Here is a 12,151-nt window from a genome sequence, read left to right on the forward strand (position 1 = left end):
GATTGTCGGCGCCACGGTGTCTACAGTTTACGTGACATTTACCGCGCCTTCGGCATTCAAATCGTGTCCCTTCCGGATGTTGGGAGACTTTCCGCGTCTCGCGATTTCGCTCGATATCGAAAGAATTAATACGTGCGAACGTTAAAAGTGACCGGTGATTAAATGTATGTGCGATGACACTTGACGTTGACGGCATTTGGATTTAGGAACATCGCAGGATCGTTTCCTTAAAAAAGTGAGTATAACCTATTTCTGCATATAGCGACTAGCGCGAACTGACGTAATTGCGATCAAGTCCGATTGATTTATGTCCACTTCTATCAATGTAGATTAACTTTAATCTCGGTTTAATTTACTTTTTATCTTTTTCTAATTCTTAGAACAAGAAAAAAATTACTTTAAATTAGTTATATTATAGTTAGTTGGAGTTTGATCGCCGGCAATGAATCCGCCAATTTATTTTCTGCTTACACGTGTTTTATTGCGGTTCACTACTGTTCCGTACATTACGTATAAAAATTCAGGTCGGTATACAATGGTAGCTGTACTGGTTGTACATCGTTCTCCGGGTGTCGGAAAACGGGAAAACCCCGTCAGCGCCGCGTGATATCGAAGAGACGTTGGCGCGGTGTCAAAATTTAAGTCGACTTTTGCAGGTCTTCTGCGCCAGCGACTTCTCCGCGTGTCTCCTTTTCCTCGCAAATATTTACACGCGTCGTCCGACGACTCGTGGAAATGTTCGACCGAGATCCCGCGGCCTCCTCCGGCACTCCCGCATCCAGCGATCCTGGGAGTCGATTATGTATCTTGAAACGAGGTGAAAATTACAAAACTGAGGAAATTTACTACAGTATTTACGATTTTATTTGTCGAAATCTAGTAGATCTGTTCCCTTTTTGTAATTTTCACCTCGTTTCAAGGTACACAATAATCGAACCCCCTGAATTCAAGCCTGGACGGGACCTCTTTTCCCCGCTGATTTCTGCGCGAGCTCGTCTCATCTCTGTTTTCCTACAAAACAGAATCTCGATATCTTCGATCGTTGTCGCTCGAAGGGAAACCCCGAGATCCCTGCGCGCGCGACCTCATTATTTCGCGGTTTGCAGGAGCTTCTTCTCGGAGGATCCGATCCTCAGGCATTTGACTGTCAGAACGACTATCGTGACGACGGCCCCGACGAAGGAAACGATCCCGAAGACCGCCAGCACCGCGAACCAGTTCTTGAACGTGCCGATCCTGGTGTCGCAATCGTAATCGTCGGTGTCGTTGAGATTGAGAGCCGACAGGTTGACCGGCCTCAGGGAGATCGATTTGTATTTGCGTCTCGCGACAGTCGAGTTCCGCTCCTTCCGGACGAATCGGTAGGATATGGCATAAGTGAATCCCTGCCCATCGTGGGACCCTTTGGCGCTGTAGTACTGGATCAATAATTCGTTTCCGCTAGACGTCAAAGGTACTTGGATGTTGTTGATGTCCCAGTGAGACGCGTCGCAGTAGGACCACATCAGGAAGCTGTCGTTTACCTATAAATTGTTGTGTCGATTTCTTAGAACACAGCTCAGTACGTTTCACAAGCGAACGCGACGACCCCGCGAATAAAAGATGAATTACAAAGAAAAGGAAAAAAAAAACAGAATTTATTTCGCAAAGATGTCCGTAACCTTTTATCGATCTTTAGGATTTCAATCTTCGAAGTTGACTATGCAAAGATTCTCGAATTTCCCGTTCCCCTCTCATCCATTTTCGTATTTTTAATAATTAAAGTTTCATTTAATTAAAATTACAATTTGTAATTAAAAACATTTTTTCTTGGTTGAACTATATAAGATGATTTTATTTAAGCAAGTTTTCTTTGTTTAACATTTCTTTGTCTCCATGTTTGTCTGCACGGTTAAATAAACGCGCGTTTGCGTGATGGTTAAATTAATTTTAATTATTAATTTTAATTACTAAAAAATTACTAAAAATATAGTCTTATTTTAAGATTTCCACATTGAAACTAAAGATATTTTTAAATCAAGAATATTCTTTTTTTCAAGTACGACAGAGCTCGCGCTTACCTGTGCTCCATTATAAACGGTGATTTCGTTGCCCGGACAAGAGCTCAGGGTGAAATTTTGCTTCTCCATCTCCGGCCTCTCGTGCTCGGGCTCGTTTCGGAGGATCTTTATGTGGATGGAAACCTTCTCCGAGGCTCTACCGAGGAACTTGTAAATGCACACGGTGTCGGGGGGATACCAACTCCGCGGGGAACGGATGTTCTCCCTGCCGCCGTTCCGCGGCCGCCCGGTGCTCCTGTACGCGAATTCGCATCTCGCGCGTCTCATCACCTCCCGCGAGACGCGCTCCTCGTGCAGGGTCACCTGGAAGCCGTCGTGGGTCACGGTGCCGTCCTCGCGCGCAACGAACTCCAGGATCACGTTTTTCCCGCGCGAGTAGATGCGCGGCACCCGGCCGCTACCGCAGAACCTGGAGATCTCCAGAATTCTGCCGTTCACGTTTTCCAGAAGCGCGAGATAGTCGCCGTTGCCGCACGCGATTCCCGTCGATCGATTCTCCCTGAGGTATGTGGATTCCGCTGCCTTGATGGATTATACGGGGCGTATATCGATTTAGGTGAACAAGTAGATTCGGATTCGGAAATACATTCCTTGATTAAATATTCTCGTTAAGCGAGAATGTGAATCTCCTCGCGCAGTCATCTTCTAAATCTCGATATTTTAATGCGATAAAATATACTGTCAGTTCTACGCGAGAAATGTATTATTCGAAAATAACGATGAAAAAATAGAATTTTAACATTGCTATATATAGATCATTATTTTAAATAACAATATATCTACACGGAAAAAACGGTTTTGCTGAAGTATCTAAAAATTTGGCTAGATACAGAGCTGAAAATAATTTTGTTGCACCATCAAAATAATTATGTAGAACACTCAAACTGATTGCTAAAAATGTCAAAATTTTTTACAGCATTATTATCATACTTGAGCGACTTACTATAATTATTTTGATGATACAACCAAATTATTTTCAGATCTGTATCTAGCTAAATTTTTAGATACTTCAACAAAACCGTTTTTTCCGTGTAACAATTGAAATAACACTTTAAAATACTATTAATTGAATAATAAAGTATGAAGAAACGCATATGTATTTCTTTCTACAGAGCAATTATTAGCCAATTAGCAAAAAAAAGTTCATTGATCGTTCGCTAATACGCCTTTCCTCGGTCTTAAACTACATACCGTCGCGCTACTGATCATCTCGCTCGGCCTTTCGGAATCGCCATTGAAGACGACCCCTCGATGGTTCTTCCTCGTTATCTTCGGACGCATTGATTTTATGCGAAGCTTCGGCTCGCTTGTGTCGAACCTAGGCGGCATCTCTTTGTGACGATACTGCCTCCCCATGCTGTAACGTTGCGTCGCCTTTTTCTCGTAATGCCTGAGTTTCGTTAATTGTCCACTCGTCTCCGCGGTGCGTCTCATCGCGGGAATCCGGCTCCTGTGCTCATTTCTCGATCGATCGTCCCCGATAATAGATTCATCCGCCTCGACGTGTTCCCGACCCCACGCGATTGACGATCCGCCCTTTTCCCCGGACTCGAAGGAGTCCTCGCAATCCTCCATCTGACAGCTCTCCTGATCGGTGTAGTTCATCAAGTCGAAAAGGTCCTCCGGCTGACCGCCTATCCTGAAGCGACCGGCATGCGACTCCAAGGATACCCTGCATCTGAGAATTAGACGAATCGACCGAATTCGGCGTTCAATATATTCACCGCGCGATCGCGCAATGTTGGTAATTTTAGAACTCTGAAATAGCGAGAATTTCATCTCTCTCGACGCTTATTCTCGAAAAACATGTTTCCAAATTAGCTCGATAAAGAAGGAGGGTCAATAAAATAATTTTTGGCCCCCCACAGGATTTTCAAAAAACAATTTTTTTGTATGAGCAAAAATATTTCATTAGTCATGAAAAAGGCTTAGGTACCATAATATACCTTGACTAATAATTAATTTTGGCTTTATGGATCGAGTTTTTTCTCATCTAATAGTTATTTTTGACATTCCTAGTGATCATACGATACAAAAAAATTGTTTTTCGCAATCCTGTGGGGGCCAGAAAACGCCCTTAGTGATCATTCTTCTTTCACCAGAACGTTCGAACGACTCGACTGTTCGACATTATTTGACAAATAATTCGTGATGACGTGTAAGAAAGCAGAATTTGCAACTGGTTTGCTGGCGCGGAGGAAAGGTTTGTTATCTTGGCGAACCGTTTGTTCCGAAATTTCGGCGAACTCGAGCTTAACTCAAAGTAGTCGAACGTGCGCACCTAATCCCACGTGGGTAGACGCTAGGATAGCCCGGCGAGGTCAGCCTGCAGGATCTGTGCTCGTTGCGAACGGTGCACTCCACGGGGCACGTCGGCGACGTGGAGGCGGAGTAGCCGCGATGACGCTCGACCGCCAGGCGGATTGGCAGGATGGAAAATTGAGCGGAGAAGATGACCGGATGCGCCGAGGCGAACTGCTCGTCCGACGACAGGGTGATCGTCAGATTGGGACCGCGTCGTAAAAACAGCCTGCGGAATCGCAAACGAACGGGAGGATTTAGATAGCCACTCCCCGGAAATCGACGGGATCTACCCCGGTCCGCGAGAAGGGAATGGAGTACCTCGTGGCGTTTCCGGTCACGTGGCCGCAATATCGACCTGTTGTTTCGTCGTCGGGATCGTCGGCACTGTCTGAGAATTGAAAATACGCCCCTTCGCAACGGGCCTCCTTCAGAAAGCCCACCTGCAACCTCCTGACTTTCACTTCGATCACCTACAATAAGCCCACGTATCGTGAATTTAACCACTAATTAAATTTGTCGTGCACTAATTATATCTATTTCTCTCTTCGACTTTTATTTGATTATATAATTGCACTTATTTTTTTATTAAGTAGCTGTAATTCGTTGAAGATAATTATTGCAAATATAATTGCGAATAACCTGCGGATCCTTGAGCGGTGCTCTGATTCGCACGATGCATCGACCCATTCGTCCCGTCCAGCGAATCCAGCCAACTGAATTTCTGATAGTACGATTGCATCCTATTGTAAACGCGAAAAATGTATCATTCAAATGAAAAAAAAATAACGTGTATAGATACCTTGCGTTTATAGCAAAACAAGCGCAGGTACGTAATTTAAAAAATGTGAAAATCTTGTCTGAAAAGACCTGTGGGTCTATTCTGTAGCTCTTAACGACAGTTTCGTTATCGTTATATTTGCGTTGCGCAGATATTATATATGGTAAAAAAGCTGCGCAACGCCAACATAACGATAACGAAACTGTCGTTAAGAGTTACAGAATAGGCCCACTGATGCGTATTCCAAAACGCAGAATGCACCGATTAAATAATTATATATTTCTCACTTTCCATTATTTTACCAAAGATATGCGCATATACATATAAATCATATTATATATATTTATATAATAAATCATATTATATATAATATATAATAGAAAATGTTCGAGTAATATTTTGGACAAGTATAGTACGCGTTCAGCTATCCCGAATAATATTTCGCATATCGCCGGTTCTTTTCTTACAATATTCCTTCCGCAAGATTTCCTCGAGATCTTTCGTCAGATAAATTATCTCGCAGGAAAGGACGAGAAACGGTTATCGAAATGCCGCCGGTATTCGCCGACGAAAACGCGATCTTATTTATATAACGACCCTCCAACCCTTCACCGGACTAATGAAATTACTCAGAGTTTACCGGCTAATTAATTGCCATTGATGTAAGCAATCTCGCTGAACTGAGGCGCTGCTGGTTTGCCGATATCGTGTTTCGTCCCGTGTACTTCTGCTTCCCGACTCAGCTATATTTGTCATCTTAATTATATCATGCGTGCATGCATGCGTGTACACGCGGGAGAAACACGTCTGTGTTCGTGCGATGCGACTGTTCGACTAATTAATTAGTACATACAAATATTTAGCAATATTTCCGTAAATATCTTTTAAAAATTATACCGAATGTTTGATTAAACCTCAATAACGTTGCTGGAATTTGATCTTAAATATTGCAAACGTATTATTTTACGGCAAACGAACATAAGCATTACACGGAAAGAACGGTTTTGCTAAAGCATTTATAAAAATGTAGCTAGATACAGATCTGAAAATAATTTTGTTGCACCATCAAAATAATTATAGTAGATCGCTGAAGTATTATAATAATGCTGTAAAAAATTTTGACATTTTAGCAATTAGTTTGAGTGTTCTACATAATTATTTTGATGGTGCAACAAAATTATTTTCAGATTTGTATCTAGCTATATTTTTAGATCCGTGTAATAAACAAGATAAAACATGTATTACATTTTGTTTACATGTAATTAATTTTTACATATATTTTACTTTTTATTCGCCTTGTTCCTTATGTGATTTGAAAAAACATACCGTATACCCTTTTATTTCTTACGAACAAGTATATATTTAGTACCTCCCATTGATAGTGGTGCACGATCGCTGCGGGCCATCCGTATCACGTAAACGCGTGACAATGCATACGATTAATTACATCAAGTATCCTCGGGCAGTATACGCTTCTCTACGTAACGATTTTCTCGTTACAAGGGACATGAATAGTCATTAACTAGCGGCTCCTCTAACGCGTCGAATACAGGGAAAACACGTCAGGCATCTTGAGACGGGTATTTTAATTGTATCATTACCACCATAAAGAGATGCTGCCACGCTTAATTCCGAAATATTGCAATCGTAATTTTTTACATCTGTTTTTAACGACGAAACGCACGTTATTTAATCTGTTGCTCGCACTCATCAGCAATTTCAACGGATAGTGCTAAATACGTTGTCCCTCGATCTAGGCGAATGTTATTCCATTACAAAGGTGATCAACGGTTCTTTCCCGATGGAGCTTCGCCCTTCGTACTTCATTAAGCTGCGCAATCTCATTCCCGCCGAGGCTTCTCTACCGGAATTGCAGTTTCTCTTCAATCAAATTATTCGCGAATTGCTCGAACATATTCACATCGACGCGAATAACATCATAAATAAATTATTTAAGAAGAAATATGGCGCGTCTATTGTAAGAAAACTAGATTTGCTTGTTAAATATAGAAAGCCACAATTACGCTGATCTACAACTCGATAATAACCGATAACAATGTCTCGTTTGCAGCGCTAATTAGCGAACAAACTTAATGGCGTTGACGAACCTCTGATCTCCGCGGAGGCCCACGAAGGATCATTCAGCGACAGGATCAGCAGCGAGAGCAGGTACAACGCAGTTTCCGATCTCATCTTCGCCCGCGGTGTATTATGGCGCGATTTGCCCTGCTTCACGTCCTCCTCGCCTTCCGGTTTTACTCATTTTCCGCTCTTCTCATCGCGGAGGCTCACCCTTCGTAAAAGCGGCGAACTTATCCGTGAGGTGCGCTTATCTGCGAAATGAAAAACGTCCACGTCGGGCACTTATCTCGCGATCTTATCTCGACGGTCATTAACTCATTAATTATCTTTAGGTATTAGACATTAGTGATAAAATAAGTACAAATTTAACTATCGCGTTGAACGTTAAAGACTGATGCCGAAGAGGGACTCGAGAGTTCGTAGTTTTCGCGAAATTGATTCGATCGTTCTTCCTTTTTAATTCGCCCGCTCATTTGAGATTCTCTCGACGTATCTCCTCTTTACGGGAGGAGACGAACGGCGCAAAAATAAAAGGCGGGATAAAGTTGAAGGATGGTGGATAAGCGGCGAGTAAGAACGAAGGATATACATGTAAGCCTTGTAACTTTGGAAGACGACGCGACGAAAAATCTTAAAGTTGTTTGAGCCATCTCGGGGAGAGAAAGCGAGTGAGAAAGAGAGAGAGACAGGTCACGGCCAGTGATCCCTCCCGAAGAAATAGCGTCAGTCTTTAAGAACTTTCCGAGATCCTTCTCTCTCTTTTTCTCCCCCGGGTGGGTAGCGCGGTGGCCGAACTACCCGTGAGGAAAAAAAACAAAGGATAATCAGGCCTTTTTATCCCGGAGACGCGAAAGTTCGGAGTCCTCCGACTATCTTCTTCTCCGAGCGGAAGAATCACGCGCGCTCGTAATCGGTTCTCGTCGCTGTAAGTCGGAATATCGAAGAATAAGAAAGGATTGCGCAAATGAGAAACGACAGCGCAACAAGTTGCTGACTCTAACTCATTTGCGGTAATAAGGAAAATAAAATAAAATTTATTTTCGGATTGTACTTCTCGATCGACCAAAATAATCTTTATTTGAATTTTTTTATTAGCAAGATGTTATTTACTTTGAACGTTGCGATAATTTATAATAAAATCTGACAGTTAAAAATATTTCGGTTTTTATTAAGCGAACGTTGATAAACTAATTACGAATAGCAAACTTTAACTGCTACAAATTATTTCACGCGTTTTCTTTAATTCATGATCGAGCGGATATTGATCGTTGTCTTGGGCGACGCTAACGAGTTTCGCGAAACGGAGCGCGCGCGAGACGCGCGATAACAACCCATCCGTCGAAATCAGTTTGAGATGAAAAGGAACGGAGAATATTACATTTGCGCATAATACGCGTTCAAAACACTTCGTGCAACAACGCGCGGTAGGCGCGTCGGCAGTTATCTGCGGTGTACAGCGTGCTGTATACAAGGTCGTTTGTCATTTGTGCGACAAAATGCTCGAGCGGGAAGACATTGGCACGAGTGCGCTCCGTGTGCCGTCGCAAATATTATCCTTCGAGATGCAAATAGTGTCGAAGAAACGCGATTATTAATTGCTTCCGCGATCGTTTAGCAACCAAACATCGACTGTCGCGATCGATGACCAGCTTATCCAGGCGTAATTATAGATATTAATTAGATATTACGCCTCGTACATTCGGAATGGGAATCGAAGCGGTATAGAACAGGATGTTATAAATTGATACGTGTCATTACGATAAATTACTGTCTCATTACGATGCTTATACGAGCGATCCTTTTAACGACGCCTGACATGGAATAGATTTTCCGTCGCGCTTTAAATATTCCGCATCTCAATGTAACTCGACCGTCGTTCTCTCGGATTAAAATCGCAGAATAACACGCGAATCCGCGGATTTCAAGTAACGTCAAGTCGTGATACGTCTGTTTATTAATAATACGGATATTTTGCGAGATTCGCAAAATGCATTGTGCATGTAATTACTAATAGGCTATATTTTCGCGAGTGAGTGTTGTGACATGAAGAAGCAACAACGGAGAAAACAGAGAAGAGGAGGCCGGGGAGGCATCGAACGGCGCGAGAATAACCAGGGGTGAGTAATTCATTTATTATTTTACGTATTTGTTATAATTATTTATAATTATCTTTCGCGCGTGCAATTATTTTTGAAGATAATAAAATGACGTGACATTTAATAAACATTTTAATATGGTATGGAAAAATTGTTTGTAAATGGATTATTTCAAAGAGTTGAAATCAGAATTCATTACGTTGCTAAAATATCGTAACTGAAGTATCGTACACTTTGCGTGCATTAATTATCAATTTTCTTTTTTTTTCTTCAATTTACATACATCGCATCTCGAGAAGAATATTGTCAGCCTATAAAAAGAATGCTCCTAAAATGTTATCTACACGTTATAATACACTGAGAAAAAAATGTTCTGGATTTTAGTAAATATTAGTTTGCATACAACTGTGACTCTATTTACTAAAATGAAGAAAATTTTCCTTTTTATTAGTATATGTGTATTTACTAGGAAAAAAATATACTAACAAAAAGGAAAATTTTCTTTATTTTAATAAATGGAGTCACAGTTGTATGCAAACTAATATTTACTAAAATCCAGAACATTTTTTTCTCAGTGTAGCGTCATAAGTTTACGTACACTGAAAAAAATTGTTAATCCGCAAAAATATTTAATCCGATACGTTCAACTAAACATTTTAGTTAGTTAACTAAACATTAGTTGTTTCAACAATTTATTTAGTTTTTTAAATCAAGAATTAATTAATTCAACTAATGCTTATTGTTAGTTAAACCAACTAAAATGTTTAGTTAAACGTATCGAACTAAATATTTTTTCGGATTAACAATCCTTTTTTTTTTTGCAGTGAACGAAATTCGCTGCACGGGGAATTATTATTTTTATAAACCGATTATATTGAGGTTTCCTGGATGAATAGCGTCATAAGTGAATTGACAAGTGAATTACAGCAGACTTCTTCAAAAAACAATATAAGTTTCACTATAAAAAAATATCGTTATTGTAATTGCGTTACTTATCTGACGACTTAAAAAAATTGAATTAAATTTGTTTTTCCTCTCTCCTGAAAATTGTGTATTTTTGAGTAGTGACAGTATTCTTCTCGGGATGCGATATGTCTCCCGGGTATTTCGTAGATACATATATTTCAGTCTGCGCTCTGACTATTACTTCTATACGGTCAAAGGGTCTGCGGATAGCGCGGGGTAAGCAAATGAATGCACGCTGTCGCGCCGAGTCGACCGAATCGTTGCATCGCGTTGCATGATGCACACATGAACACATCTCGATTCTCGATTTGGTCCGAATTTAGCGGCACGCGCGGCGCAAAAGCCATTTTCCACACCGGAGTGACACACGAGAGATTCTGGTGTTATTTTAGGCAATTGTTAAGTACTGTCGCGGCTACACCGAAAACACATTTGCACGCTCGTGTCTCATCAGGGCCGTGATTCAGCGCGCTCTTATCTCGGCCGCCGCTTTGTCCGCCCCTAATAAATGTAAGGCCGCCCGGGTTGGGCGTGTAATCAGTCTTACCCCCCGTAATTATCTAAATCTTGGTATATTTATAACGGTATTTCTCGGCACGCCGTTAAATTAGTTGCTGTCTCGTATATCGTCGCTTTCTCCCCCCACCCCCTTCCTCTCTCTCTCTCTCTCTGTCTTTTTTTGTGCGCTTTGCAACGTGATCCGTACGACGCTCTTTAATTTCCTATGACACGCTTTCGATAATTAAATAAGTAAGCTCTCGCTAAGCGGATCAATTTTCCCGAAAGTTCGCATTATTTGATGGTGGCGCGTCGCAATTGCATCAAGTTTTAATTGCAGATACTCCGAGGAATCTGTGGAATCCATTAAGCAATTTAATTCTACATCGAAAGGTTTAAACTTTAATTGTCATTGAAATTACCCTCGTGATACGTTGAATAAAGAATTTATGCGCGTGTGATTATCGTGAATAGCGAAAGTAATCAAAATAAATAGTATTAGTAGTAAAAGCGCATTTGCATGCGGGCATAAAGAGAGGGAGAGGGAGTACAAGCGGTAATTTGTGGTAATTGTAACGATCACCGCGAATATATAAATAAATCATTATATAATATATACATTATTATAATCATATTAAGTGAGTCATTCATATTTACGTATATCTGTAAGATGCACGCAAATGAGTATAAGTATGAATACTTACCTATTTCATATAACGAAGTCGCTCACGACGTTCCCTGCGCCTTCCTCATCGGCGACTGCCACGTGCTCCAGATTATTGAGATGCAGAGCCAGAACATTCTCGCGGATCGATGAAATTCAAATCCGACCTCGGTTACTTCGGTAGATTCGCGACTTAAATAATAATTAGGAACTTTTTTTCGGCGACTAAATTTAATCGATATTCGATATACCTGAGACGTATAGGGAAATGAATGAATCCGGTTATCGTCGCGTTATATTAGCGGTGTCACGCGCCCCGTGGCGTACCGCGCGACACCCGAATTCCCTCTGTCGCGATGGAAAAAGCTTTTTCCACGAACGCTTCCAGCGCGCGACACGTAACGCTTTTTATCGGGGCAGGCACACGTGTCACGCGAGATTATTGGCCTTTGTGAGCGGGCTGACAAATGGTCCACCGCATATGGCGCGTCGCGCACGACTGAGGCCAGATTTCGGCCCAGTAGTAACATCTATAGCATCTCCCTCTCCCTCTCGTCCGCGCCGTTCCCCCCCGGCCGCCCCCGTCGTGATGCTCTCGATGCATCACGCAGAATCCACGCAGCCCTCCGATATTGTTAACGAGAACCTCTCGCAATGATATATTTTACCTCCTCTGCAGAACACATTCGTCAGTTTAGATCCC

General features: G+C 41.7%; 1 protein-coding gene across 1 annotated transcript; it reads right to left on the bottom strand.

The window, feature by feature from the left end:
• Nucleotides 1-455: 455 nt before the first annotated feature.
• LOC139769369 (uncharacterized) lies at nucleotides 456-12,015 on the bottom strand. Its single transcript, XM_071700361.1, has 8 exons — nucleotides 11,489-12,015; nucleotides 7,251-7,475; nucleotides 5,004-5,104; nucleotides 4,683-4,834; nucleotides 4,342-4,590; nucleotides 3,252-3,738; nucleotides 2,061-2,582; nucleotides 456-1,523 (listed from the first exon to the last, which is right to left on the bottom strand). The coding sequence occupies exons 2-8, from the start codon at nucleotides 7,333-7,335 to the stop codon at nucleotides 1,089-1,091; spliced, it is 2,031 nt and encodes a 676-aa protein (XP_071556462.1). The 5' UTR covers nucleotides 7,336-7,475; nucleotides 11,489-12,015; the 3' UTR covers nucleotides 456-1,088.
• Nucleotides 12,016-12,151: the final 136 nt, after the last annotated feature.

The sequence above is a fragment of the Temnothorax nylanderi genome, unplaced genomic scaffold (genome assembly GCF_030848795.1).
Source record: "Temnothorax nylanderi isolate EJ_2023f unplaced genomic scaffold, tnyl_v1.0 TNYL_tig0022_pilon, whole genome shotgun sequence".
Lineage (NCBI taxonomy): Eukaryota > Metazoa > Arthropoda > Insecta > Hymenoptera > Formicidae > Temnothorax > Temnothorax nylanderi.

Coding starts and splice junctions, on each gene's coding strand:
- LOC139769369 (XM_071700361.1), bottom strand. CDS start 7,335: ATGAGATCGGAAACTGCGTTGTACCTGCTCTCGCTGCTGATCCTGTCG. Junction 5,105..7,250: donor GGCCTCCGCGGAGATCAGAG/GTTCGTCAACGC, acceptor CGTTTACAATAG/GATGCAATCGTACTATCAGA. Junction 1,524..2,060: donor CCGTTTATAATGGAGCACAG/GTAAGCGCGAGC, acceptor AACAATTTATAG/GTAAACGACAGCTTCCTGAT.